Raw genomic sequence first — 13,738 nt, forward strand, 5'->3', positions numbered from 1 at the left:
GGATAAATGCTGGGATTAATAGAGAATTGATAACAATTAAAGATGAGTAATGACATGACTCTTCACCAGCTTCCCCATTAATATTTAAGGTTACAGAAACCTATATATATCCCAGCTTCCTAGGATCAAAGGTACATTTACTGATACCCTACTTTTGTGCTTACAATTTATTCTCTCTAGAATTATTACTAACTTAAGCATCGGAGTGTCCTCGGCCGAACCCAACAGCGTCTCACAGGGAAGAGCTCCGGTTGAAGATTTTTCACAAGTTATCAAAACCTTAATTCAAACTATAAAAAAATATTTTTTTAATAATTTCAAATAATATGAAGTTAATAACGTCTTTTTAACAAAATTACATATTTACAACTTACTATTTGGTCATCAATGGCTTAATAAGACAAAAAAAAAAAAAAATTAGTATCCAAATAAATAATTAAAAGCTTAATAAACCAAAAAAATAAAAAGATAAAGGTCTAATGATCCTTTTTGCTTTTGTTTAGTGCACTGGTGGTGAGCCGTGATGGTATGGTCCCCCTATGAGCTATACAAAATTAAGCTGGATGCTACTTGGAGGCATGATATGGCTGGGGGGATTGGTGCGATTGTTAAGGATGAGACTAGTGAGGTCGCCTTCTTGCAATAGCTCTTTTGGCCGGAGTAACGGATCCAAAATTCACTAATAGAGGGTATTTGTGGTGGTTTTTCATAATTTATGGTGTTAAATTAATATATTTTTAGTGTTTTTACCTAAAAAATTAAAATCACGTACACAATTTATATAAATTTTTAGCATTTTCAGACGATTAGTGGATGCTCAAGCCTCCTTCTGATCCGTCCTTGTTGGACTGTAGCTGTCGGTATACTATAATAACATTGGGGTTGGATAAGGACCGGAATGAAGGCTGCTCGAAAATCATTTTGGAGACAAACAATCTTTCGAATGCTAATAAGATGAATGGTCTCTTTGGTAGAAGAATTTTTTCTGACAAAAAAAAATGGTTGAGTTTGTTGGTAACATTTTGGATTTCACGGTTTTAAAACGCATTTGTATGTATTGGATTCTCAGCTTATTAATAAGTCACAGTCATTCTCTGTCGATGCGGGATTCAATTCATTACTGTCACATCATCTCTTAAGACCGCTCCTTACTCAAAGTCTTCTATTCCGGCGTCATTCACTTCAGATCGGATCGTGAAATTCTAAATCTTAGATCATCCATTGTATGATTTATAATGTTAACAATAAATCTTTTTAAGCAAATAATCATAGAGATAAAAAAAAATCTAATTCCAAGTTTTTCCCTATTAAAAAATGATGAATATCTATGTAGGGTGAGTAGAACCAAACCGAAAATTTAAAAACTGAATTGAAAAAATCGAACCGAATCAAATTGTATTTTGATTTGGTTCGATTTTTATATTTCATATAATTCGGTTTATGGTTCGGTTCAGTTTGGTTCGGTTTAAAACCGAATAAAACCAAATCGAATTACAATTTGGTTTGATTCGATCCTAAAAAGGCTAATAATTTGGTTCGGTCCTATTTGATTTGGTTCGGTTTTTTATCGAACCGGACCATACTCACCCCACTATAGGTGCTGATGAGATTTGCGGTATCTAACGGGTGAGAATATTTGTCTTAATAAGTGTTTTTCTGTGTGGATATCAAATTATTTAAATCCATAAATTATAATTAAAAGATTCTTCAAACAACTTTTGGGAATTTAACTAACAATTAATTAATAATTTTGCAGCTTTTCATACCAAATTAATTAACAATTAATCCATAAATTATTAAGACAGCTTTAATTAGAACATGAAGTCAGACAAATTATTATTTTATATTAATGCTGGCCTAAAATAAATAAATTTTATTTGTATGTATATAGAAAGCTTATATTTGATTTTAGGGTATAGTTTCCATTTTTCTAGAAAAAAATAAAATAAATATATATGTAAACTCACCTCCAGCCAATGAGGGCGTCAATCAAACACGCGGGGCGTGTATTCCTATACGCGGGCCGTATACCACACATCCGGAGAAGTTCCACTTCTGAGGCTCAAGTACGCGGGACGTAAAGCTAGACACGTCACGCGTAAAGCGCATCAACAAGGCATTCCAAGTTCAGGAGCACAAACACGCGGGGCGTCCTTCTCTTACGCATCGCGTACTTTTCTACGCGGGACATAACACCAGAGGCGCCACGCGCAGATACCATCAACGAAACGCACAAGCTTCAGGACCTCTAATACGCAGGGCGTAACCAAGGATACGCGGGGCGTATAGTCTCTTCCGGCAACAGTTGGAAGCAGTCAATGGAAGTTGATGGTAGTTAGTGGAAGTTGAGGTAGTGGGGTGATGTGGCATGGAGATAGTTGAGTTAGTTGGTGAATAATTACCAAAATGCCACTGAATAATTACCAAAATGCCACTCCAAAATACTATAAATAGACCCCTCCCCTTCATAAAAAATCACACTCAACACACATACAAACCCCTCTCTATAGGTTACTCTCAATGCTCTCTTTTTAGTTCTTAGTTCTTAGCTCCTAGTTCTTCAAGTTCTTCAAAGTTCTTCATTTTTCTTAGTTTCAATCCCTCTTTTAGCTCTTCTTCAGCTTTAATCCAAGTTTCAATAGCCTCTTTCCAAGTCCTTTCCAATTCAATTTAGCATTCCAAGCCTTCAATTTGCTCAATTCCTAGCTATAATTCTGTTTTCAAATCAATTTTCCAGATTCGTCCAAGTATTTTCAAAGCCCGATTTCGTCCGTTTAAAGTCATTTTTTGCTTTCAATCCCTTCGACAAAGTTGTTCCTAACGTCCTGAAGTTCGATCTAGTGTATTTATTTGCCCAATTCCGTGCCCAGAAACTCTAGTTACAAGCCTATCTTTCCAGACCAAATTCTTTTAGACATTCTGTTTCCAGAATTTTCCAGATTCATCCAGTTATTTTCAACTCCCAATTTCGTCTACATAGCATCCGTTTTAGCTTTCAATCCCTTATAGAAGTTTGTTCCTGACCTCCTGAAGTTAAATTTAGCCTATTTACTCGTCCAATTCCGTGTTCTTAAGTATCCAAACGAGCCTCCCAAAGTTGAGGGTTAAATCTGCCCCATTTGCCTACCAACGTTTTGCCATTGCCAAGATCATATACCGTACGGCCCGACCGGTTGCAGCTCTCCAAGGACCTCACGCCGACACCAAAATTCGACATCAATCTGAGATAGCTATTGTGGCTCCGAGTTTGTTGTTGAATTCCAATTTGTTTATTGCATTTCAATTCTTCGTATTGATTTGTTCGTTCTAATTCAATTGATTACCTATATGTTTAATATGGAGGTTTCTCAATTGTAATTCATTTCCAATTTCATGTATTCAAACCTTTATTCATCAATAAAATACCAATTTTCACCAAGTCTTGTGTCAATTTCGCACTTTAAATTCCTTTATTTTCTCGTCTTCAATTTACCCACATTAGCTTAAATAAAACAAATTATCTAGCAAAGTTTCTATAACGGCGCTAGAGACCCAAGAGGGATTTTTTCAATCATTGCGTCCCTCGCCAATCGTTTCGTTTAGAATTCAAGTTTTTGGCGCGCATATCCCATAAACTTAACCATTTCAATTGAGAAGTAATCTTCTCTAGCACGCCCGCACCCTAACCACACGTGACAAGGTTGAAATTAGCATATTCGCAAAATATCGCTAACAATTAGTAAAGTAAGTAATTAAAAAATCTCAATTATTATTTATAATTATGTTTCATTTTAAAGGCAAAGGGTAAATTACACCAATGGTCATTGAACTTTACTAATTTTCATAGTATGACCATAAATTTTAACATGTAACATAAAAACGGGTTAAATGCACTATTGGGCACTGAACTTACATGATTATCTCAAAATAGTCACTCAATTTCAATTTGTCTCAATAATATCATTCAATTTTGAATTTTATGTCAATTAGATCACTCCGTCGATTTGAGTGATGAAAGGGCATTAGAATGGTTACATGGATGACACATCAGCATGAGTCAACTCAGATCTTGCATCTACGTATGCGTCACCTAGCTATCACGTGTCGGTTATTTTTATGAAAAAAAAACAAAATTTAGTTTTTTTCATAAAAATAATTGACACGTGTCGTTTTGGTTAGAAATCTTAGTTAACTCATGCTGACATGTCAGCTACGGCATTATTTCGATGTCTTTTAACCACTAAAATCAGTGGAGTCACCTAATTGAGTGATTTTATTAAAACAAATTGAAGTTGAGTGACCATTTTAAGATAACCGTGTAAATTCAGTAACCAATGGTATATTTAACCCATGTAAAACCACTCAACTTGAAATTTTTTACCATTATAGTCACTACTAAACTTTAAATAACGCCTCAAAATAACTGTTAACGACCTCAAAATATAAATATTCAAGAATTAAAGTTGTTTAGAACGAGATTTACTATGAAAACACATTTTTATTTTCCAAAATCACTTTTTGAAGTTTGCTCTCTCTAAAAATTCACTTTTCCTCCTAACTTTCAACACATCAAAACTAAAATTTTGAAAAATTAAGATTACTTAGAATATTTTATTTTTTCATTTGCGGTTTTTTATTTTCCAAAATCACCATTTATTAAGTTTTTTCTTTTTAAAAATTTATTTTCTCTCTTCTAACCAAACAACACCTAAATAACTTCAAAACAAAATTTTTAAAGAATTAATATTAAATTTCATGATAAGTTCGACGTTAACTTTTTTCAAAAGTTACAAATTATAGCTTTTAATGAGAGTAGTTTTCTAACTTTGAAGAAAAATAATTTTGCATTTATCAAACATTGTTTTTAGCTGAAAAACTGGTTTTAGGATCTGGAAAAGCAATGTGAAATACGTCCTTAGAATGTCATAAATTCTTGAAATTTTTTATTTTGTAAGTCGACAATGGTCATTTTGAGGCTTTGATTGAAGTTTAGTAGCCATAATATTAAAAAATATAAAATTAAATGACTTTTATGTACATTTTAAAGATTAACGGCCATAAAGTAAAAATGATTAAAGTTCAGTGGCCATGGGTGCAATTTACCCTTTCATCATTATGTTCCATTTTAAAGGCAAACGCTGAAAAAGTGATGTCGTTTTAGTGAATCTCTGTCGTCACTCTCTCTCTCTCTCACTTTCTCTCTGCTTTCGAGCTTTTGCTCTCAGACTGTGTTTGATCCGAGTCTGATCCGAGTCAATAGAAATTCCTGTAAAATCCGCCATAACTACTCAGAGAAATATAGAGAGAGCGTGCAACGGTCTAAAGAGATCCAAAGTTATTTTATTTCTTCACGGGAAAAGTCCTCTCTCTTTTACCTCTTTCCCTTTATTTCCCCCTTTTGTTCAAGTTCTTGCATTTTTGTATTAATGTGTTGAGGTACAAAGCTCGAAGAATGAATCTGAGCTGCTTCCAGATGCTTTTTCTATCTCTTCCTTTTTGAGCTGTCTGTACTATGGCTGACGATCTCTGCTTCTTCTCTAAGGTCAGTCTCAGTCTGCTCCTAATCTCCATTTTGAATTTGTGATTTTAGTTTATTTGTTTTGAAATCTAATCTATGTGTTTTCTGTGAGCATTAGCGTAGATTTAATCTAGTTTTTTCAGGATAATTGTGTTTCAATGTGTTTGTTTGAATGATTTGAGCTTTGTTTGTTTTATATGTATGCAGTCACAAAGAAGCAAACTCAGATTTCCAGTTGAGATTTATACATCCCAACAAATTTTATTATGTTTGTTTCTGCTAAAATGTGTATATTATCGTTTTTGTAGAGTAGCAGTAACTTTTCTAACTTGCTTTGATTAGGCAGTAGTTGAATTTTGAACAATTCCATCAATGCTCTGTACTGTTTTCTTTAGATTTACTCAATTGAATGTCTGGGAATGAATTTCAGTTGATTATCAACCTTTAATCCTTGATTTAACATCTTTGTTAATGCCCTATTTGCACGGACACTCCTCTTTAGTAGCGTTTCTGAGTTCGGTGTCCGTGTCTGAATCTGTTTCGTGTCTGTGTTCGTTTTCATTTGAAGGCTGTTCTATGAAGGTTATGTTTTAAAATCTCCTAACATCCATTTTGAATTTCTTCATTTTATTTGTTTTAAAATCTTATCTATATGTTTTCTGTGAGCATTATCTTAGATTAATCTCGTTTTTTCAGGATAATTGTGTTCTATTTTAATGTGTTTGTCTGTATGATTTTAGCTTTGTTTGTTTTATATGTATGCAGTCACAAAGAAGCAAACTCAGATTTCCAGTTGAGATTGATACATCCCAACAACTTCTATGTTTTTTTCTGCTAAAATGTGTAGATTATCGTTTTTGTAGAGTAGCAACAACTTTTCTATCTTGCTTTGATTCAGACCTACATGTTAGGTAGTATTTGAATTTAGAACAACTCCATCAGTACCATGTACTGTTTTCTTTAGATTTACTCAATTGAATGTCTGGGAAATTCATTGTAGATGAATTTCAGTTGATTATCAACCTTTAGTCCTTGATTTGACATCTTTGTTAATGCCCTATGTTGCACTGACACTCCTCTTTAGTAGCGTTTCTGCGTTCCGTGTCTGTGTTCGTTTTCATTTGAAGGCTATCTTATGAAGGTTATGTTTTAGAAATAACGTTTGCGGTTTGGAAGGCTATCTTATGAAGGTTATGTTTAAAAATGACGTTTCCAGTGTCGGTGTCCGTATCCGTTGCCTATACTTGTTATTGTGGTTAAGTAATTTTAAGCTTATGTATTTTTTTGTGTGTGTGAATTGCAGGATACTTTCAGTATAAAGTCTCCAAAGAAGTCACCATTGCTGTTAAGGATGGTTGTTTTGATGTTTGTAATGATCTGTGGTGTCTATATATGTTCCATCTGTCTAAAGCAGATTGGTTTTCGTACCAACCCTGGAATTTGGAGTCTTTCCGTGACTGAAAAGCCGTGCACTGAACCAAATATTGAACCCGGGGAAATCCCTTACGTGCACTTCCCAAAACCCAAAAGTTATAGCAGGTAAATCATAATTTTGCTTCAGTTTCTTTGCTAACTTCAATAATGTGATTGCTTGCTTGTTTGTAGGGCTGAATGTACATGCAATCCAGTGCGGTATTTTGCCATTTTGTCAATGCAGAGATCTGGGAGTGGATGGTTTGAGACTTTATTAAACAACCATACTAATATAAGTTCAAACGGAGAGGTTTTCTCTGTTAAAGTTCGGAGGAGCAATGTTTCAATGATTGTTGAGACTTTGGACAAAATTTATAATCTAGACTGGCTAAGCAGCGCTTCCAAGAATGAGTGCACGGCTGCAGTTGGGTTGAAGTGGATGCTTAATCAGGTGAGAATGCTATTTATTCATGTATCTAGTTCTCATATCGTTATATGCTAATTTTATCAGATATGATACTGTGATACTATAGCATTGCTTTCGTGTATACATGAGGCTTATTTATAATCTTCTTAGCTAAACTACCTGAAAAAATTGGGTATTACTATGTGTGATTCAGTGCAATTCTGCGAACTTCGCATACCTTGAAATGTAATGTCATATTAGGGAGTCCGTCCTGGTTTAGCATGATTAACCCTGAGTACTCAAATAAGCGAGCTCAAAATCTGAAGTAGTATTTGATGTGCTAATCCTAGGTAGTCCGAAAACACCAAAGTGACCCATAGGATGCCAAAAACAACCTATGAAACCCTTCTCAAAGTTTAGATCGGGATAAAGAAAACCCAAAGCAGTCGAGCGAAGGGAAAGGAGAACGCTTTCTCCATCTCTTCGCCTCTCCCCTCAGCTGGAAACCCCAAAAAGGCACCGGTGACCTCTTCACTCAAACCTATGTATGACTCTCATAAACACTTTCTTTCCGTCATTCTTCTGTTTGTCCTTGCATTTTTCATTCATACATACATACATTTCATGCATTCATAACAGGTGCGTCGACTCCAAAGTTGTTAATGGATCTAAGTTTGCCCTAGTACTCGGAAAGGAGAAAGATAAAACAAAACAAAGAAAATGGCTAGTGTCTGGTTTCTTTCTTCCAAGCAAGCCTTCCGAAAGGCATATTCTAAGAGTTAATCTGTTGATCTTGTTCCTTTGAGAGATTTATGCAACTAATTCATGTACTCCTTATAATTCGTGCTACCCCCATATGATCACTGAGTTTGATATCTGAACACATTGCCAAGCTGCTAATTGTCAGTTATTTAAACTCTCGGACATATTTTAGTTCTACAGTCACAACACTGTGCCGTTGTTTCAGCTGCAGGTGTTTTGTTGGGAGCTCTTACGTATTATTATATTAATCTTTTATTTTAACTACAAAGGTCAATAAACAAAGAAAGCAACTTCTAAATTGATAGAAAGTATCTGATAATCATATTTGAAATCTTTTACTGAAACATATGTTTATGACTTAGGGAGTTGTTCATTGCAGAGGTGGCAATTCGGGTTATTGTGTCAAAATGGTGTTATGTTATCTATATGTTTCATATGATTATATATCAAATAAATGCAAGAAAAATGATAATCGCATTAATCATGTCTTGTCAGTCGAATTGTCTATGTAAATTGTGTTGTGTGTGGTGGATGTCACGTTTTTGCTTTCAAGTTCCAGTTTACTAAATCACACAAGTAGAAGAGGAAAATCAAAATGTCCCTTAGTGTGGATAGTTAACTCAACCATATTATTTTCATGACATGATTTTTTTCGGCTTCAAGCACTATTTAGTCCCCGACTTATGAAAAATGTTTGCGGTTTGTCTCATGATCTATTATTGTGTGACATTGACCCCCCTAACCTATAAAAGATGTTTGAAGTTTGCCAATGGACCTATAATTTTATGACATGGACCCCTAATAGATAGTAATCAGCCACATTTGGTCCAATTTAGACGAAAATTAGCGCCTATATAAGGAGACCCGTTAAATGTTTCCGCATGTTAATTGCTACTCTCAACACAACTGTTATAGTATTTCGCCAATTTGCGTTGATCCTATCTGCTTTCTTTCTTTTTTTACTCTGGCAAACTTTTACTGCTTGTATTATGAATTTGAACTTCGAACAGTATTATTTGTCTACATCTACATTGCACGCCTCTTCAATAGCATTTGCGTGTTTTGTGCCCGTTTGATAGCTATGTTTTAGAAATAATGTTTCCCAATGTCCATTTCCATTTCCGTGCAACATAGGTCTACATCCATAGGTTTCCTTTCCTGAAATCACATGCACCCGACTACTAATATGATATCACAACACACGCGCAACACTGGATATTTTGATGTGCTCTTTCTACGCCTTTTTGTATAATTTGCTTATCTGTTAACATTGTTCTGCAATGGAGATGTAGGGTGTGATGCAACATCATGAAGATATAGTAGAGTATTTCAAAACGAAAGGCGTTTCAGCTGTTTTTCTCTTCAGGAGAAATCTATTACGGAGGATGATTTCGATACTCGCTAATTCTTACGACCGAGAAGCCAAGCTGTTGAATGGAACTCACAAGTCTCATGTTCATTCGCATCACGAGGTCTCTCTCTCACTCTCACTCTCTCCCTCTCTCTCGATTTCTCGGATTTTGTATCTCTTACGTTAAGTAATGGTTTCAGGCCGAGATACTAGCTAGATACAAGCCTTCTATCAATGCAACATTGTTAATGCGTAATCTAAAACAAATAGAAGACACAACCACCAAAGCATTGGAGTACTTCAAGAACATTAGGCACATAATCGTTTACTACGAAGATATAGTCAAAAATCACACGGTAAGCTAACGTGTATACATCGAGAAATTCTTTCATCAAAGTTATTAGAACACGAAAGTTATGCTCTCCTAATGTTTACAGAAATTAGTAGAAGTTCAAGATTTTCTCAAGGTTCCGCGAAGAGATCTTAAGAGTCGTCAAGTAAAGATACATAAAGGATCCTTATCAAACCAGATTGAGAATTGGGTTGAAGTCGAAAAGGCTCTCAAAGGTACGAGCTACGAGAGCTTCCTCTACGGAGACCATCGGAGGTAAAGCTCCTAAACTGTGATGTATATAGCTTGTTCTAATATTTTCTTCAGTTTTAGGAGCTAGCAGGGATTTCACCCTGTTGAAATTTTTGCCATGATTTTGCTTTTTTTTTTTAGTTTTTTGCTTCTGATTTTTTTTTTTTTTAATTTCCACGATCAAATTAGTATTTCATTGATTCTTTCTCGTCTTTTTCACGTGTTGTATAAGAACTAATTGATTGAAGTAATACCATTTTTCTCATACTTTTTCTGTACTTTGGAAAGTTTTGGCCTAAGCATTCTTACACAATTTAAGGATTGAGTAGTAGTCTAGGGGTGCCAGTGCGGCGAGGATTCTCCGTTCACTGCGGGAATCTAAACCAATTGAGATGGGAAATTTCCGAAATAGTCGCTCATGGAGACCGGTAAAGGAAGCTTTTTGTCCCTGAAGCTGAAACCGGGATGGAGATAGGGTACTATCTCTGCTCTATGGGATTCCCTGCCCCGTTCCCGTATAAATCCAGGTAGGAACTTCGAAAAGTCCCCGTTGGGATCCCGAATATGCTTTAGATTTGAAGTAAATGTGGATTGAAGTAATCACATTTTTCTCATACTCTTTCTGTACTTGGAAAGTTTTGGCCTTGTACTTTATTTTCTCATACTAATATAATCATTCTTACACAATTTAAGGATTGAGTAGTTTAGGAGTGTCAGTGGGGCGGGGATTCTCCGTTCACTACGAGAATCTAAACTGACTGAGATGGGAAATTTCCGAAATAGTCACTCATGGAGACTGGGACAGAAAGCATTTTGTCCTCGAAACCGAAACGAGGATGGAGATGGAGTATTATCTCCGCTCTATGGGGATCCCTGCCCCATTCTCGTATAAATCCATGTGAGAACTCCGAAAAATCTATGTGGGATCCCGAATATGCTTATATTTTAAATGTATACTGTTTATAATATAAATTTTAATGTATAGCATAAGGGAGCAAGGAATGCACTTGTTATAAGCAAGTTGTCACAACCGGATTTGACATGAAACTGGATTGATAGTTGGATCGTGGGTCATTTGGTTCAACTAAGTGATTCGGATTGATCGGATCAATGTAATAAATAAATAAATAAATTATATATATATAAGCCATCAACTCATTTTTAAACATCTTTATCAGTAATTCCTTTATCTAAAGTCAAAACTCTCAATAGTTTTAAGACGTTGAACCTTTTCAGCATTGTAAAAATATCAAGTAAAAGAAAAAAAAATATATGATTGGGAAGAGTTTTTTTTACCTTTTTTTAATTAATTTTTAAAAAATAGAAAACCGGAGTCATTCCGAGTCTCGATTGGACCTTGGGTCCTGGGTTGACCTTGGTTCTTGCTGGGTTGTTGAAAATCAACAATTCTAGCCTGACCCTGACTGAAGACCTAACTGATTTCTCGGTTTGTGGCTCATCAGACATTGTCAATTAAAGCTTTCTGCATATACTAGGACTCAAACTCAATCTAGCTTAAACGAGTTGAGGTCCTTAACCACTCAAACCAACCTTAATTGGTTGAGTAAAAATTGTTAATTGTATATTAATTGAATGAAGTATAGTGTTTTATGACAAGATGACTCTACTAAAATTGGAAGTAAACAAATGGCTTAATGCATATTTACACCTTTGAACTTGACACGTTTTGCCTATTGGCACCCTGAACTTTTAAAATAACCTATCACACACCTATAGTTGGCTTTAAAAACCTATTGAACACCTTATAGTTGGTTTTAAAAATCTATTACACACCTATAGTAGGCGCATTCAGACCTCCTACACACAAAATCGTTGATCTTTCATCTTTAACGAACGAGGTGGTATTCGTGTTATGGAAAAAAAGAAAAGCGCGGAAGTTCGTTCGGTATGCCACCTCATCCGTCAAAGACGAAAAATCAACGATTTTGTGTTTATGAGGTCTGAATAAGCCAACTATAGGTGTGTGATAGGTTTTTAAAAGTTCAGGGGGTCATTAGGCAAAACTTGTCAAGTTTAGGTGTGTATAAATGCATTAAGCCTAAACAAATCTTTCTAATGGTATATTATTTCCATACTAAAATTGGAATCTTTCTAATGGTATATTATTTTCATAAAAAAATCTGTTTTAGTCTCTCAAAAGTGTGTTTAATGCGTCAAAAGTTTTAGTCCCTCGATCTATTTTTTTTTTTCATTTCAATATTTTTTTCCATACCATTTTGTTGGATTACAATTTTTTTTATGACTAATAATAAGTATTGAATTAATTATTTTATTGAGTAAATTTTTTTAATTGCATATTAATCGAATGAATTTATAATGTTCTATGATAAGCGAGCCCTATTAATATTGGAAGTAACAAACATTTTTAGTGGTGTATTCCCTCTGTTTCATATTACATGTCGTTTTAGAGAGTTGCATAGAAATTAAAGATTAGGAAAAAGACATTGTTGCCCCTTATTTATTGATTCCACTATTTATTTATTCTATAATAAGGCCATTATTATAATTAATTTTCATAAATTCACGTTTTATAGTAGGAGAAAAGATGACTTAACGTGTACTGATCATAAAAAGTGATTTGTATAATGAAATAAAAAAGAGTTTCTAGAAAGACATGTAATATAAAACGGATATAGTATTATTTAAATGTGTTACTTTTGCTTAGGTGGAAGTTGTAAGTAACAAAGTTTGTTGTTACTTACCACTATAGATACTCAAACGAAGATCAAATCGAAATATATAAAAAAGTTAAAATAAATATAGAATTGAGAGGTCGTATTTGATTCAACTGTTATTGTCAATTGATATTATCGGTAAATGTTAGTTGATTTTTTTAAGGGTTAATTTCAAATATAACCCCTGTGGTTTCAAGTTTTGGCAAATAAATACATGTGGTTTGATTTCGAGCAAATAAATACCTGTGGTATGCTCCGTTTTTCAAAAACGCAGAAACGGTGAAGACACAGTCTATATGCTGACGCGGCCAAGGGTAATTTAGTCAATAAGAGTTAATTTCAAATAAATTGTTGTGGTTTGCGTGTTTTTTCAAATAGGTACTTGTAGTTTGGATATTTTTGCAAATAGATACTCATGATTTGGATGTTTTTACAAATAGGTACACATGGTATAACAAACCATAAACAAATGCTTAATTTAGATAAATAGGTACTCGTGGTATAACAAATCATAAACAAACGCTTAATTTACAAATATTGTGGTTTGTTATACCACGGGTACCTATTTGCTTAAATTAAGCGTTTGTTTATGGGTTGTTATACCATGGGTACCTATTTGCAAAAACATCCAAACCATGGGTATCTATTTGTAAAAATATCCAAACCACAGGTATCTATTTGCAAAAACACGCAAACCACAATAATTTATTTGAAATTAACTCTTATTGACTAAATTACCCTCAGTCACGTTAGCATATAGACGGCGTCATCATCCGTTTCCGCGTTTTTGACAAACGGAGCATACCATAGGGATTTATTTGCTCGAAATCAAACCACATGTATTTATTTGTCAAAACTTAAAACCACAGAGGTTATATTTGAAATTAACCTTTTTTTAATATATATCAACATTTAACACGTTGTATATTTGAAATTTAAAAAATAAAAATAAAAATCAAACAGATACAAATACAGAATTTGGCGTTTGCCCATAAACAATGTACTTGTACATTTTCTTGTATATGAAAAG

At 34.3% G+C, this 13,738-nt stretch overlaps 1 protein-coding gene across 1 annotated transcript; it reads left to right on the forward strand.

The window, feature by feature from the left end:
• The first annotated feature begins 5,139 nt into the window (after window positions 1–5,139).
• On the forward strand, window positions 5,140–10,277 carry LOC136227881 (uncharacterized). The gene is made up of 6 exons (XM_066016649.1): window positions 5,140–5,521; window positions 6,801–7,036; window positions 7,103–7,361; window positions 9,371–9,550; window positions 9,630–9,785; window positions 9,867–10,277. Exons 1-6 carry the CDS (start codon window positions 5,492–5,494, stop codon window positions 10,038–10,040), a joined length of 1,035 nt encoding a protein of 344 aa, XP_065872721.1. The 5' UTR covers window positions 5,140–5,491; the 3' UTR covers window positions 10,041–10,277.
• Window positions 10,278–13,738: the final 3,461 nt, after the last annotated feature.

The sequence above is a fragment of the Euphorbia lathyris genome, chromosome 4 (genome assembly GCF_963576675.1).
Source record: "Euphorbia lathyris chromosome 4, ddEupLath1.1, whole genome shotgun sequence".
In the NCBI taxonomy this organism is placed as follows: domain Eukaryota; kingdom Viridiplantae; phylum Streptophyta; class Magnoliopsida; order Malpighiales; family Euphorbiaceae; genus Euphorbia; species Euphorbia lathyris.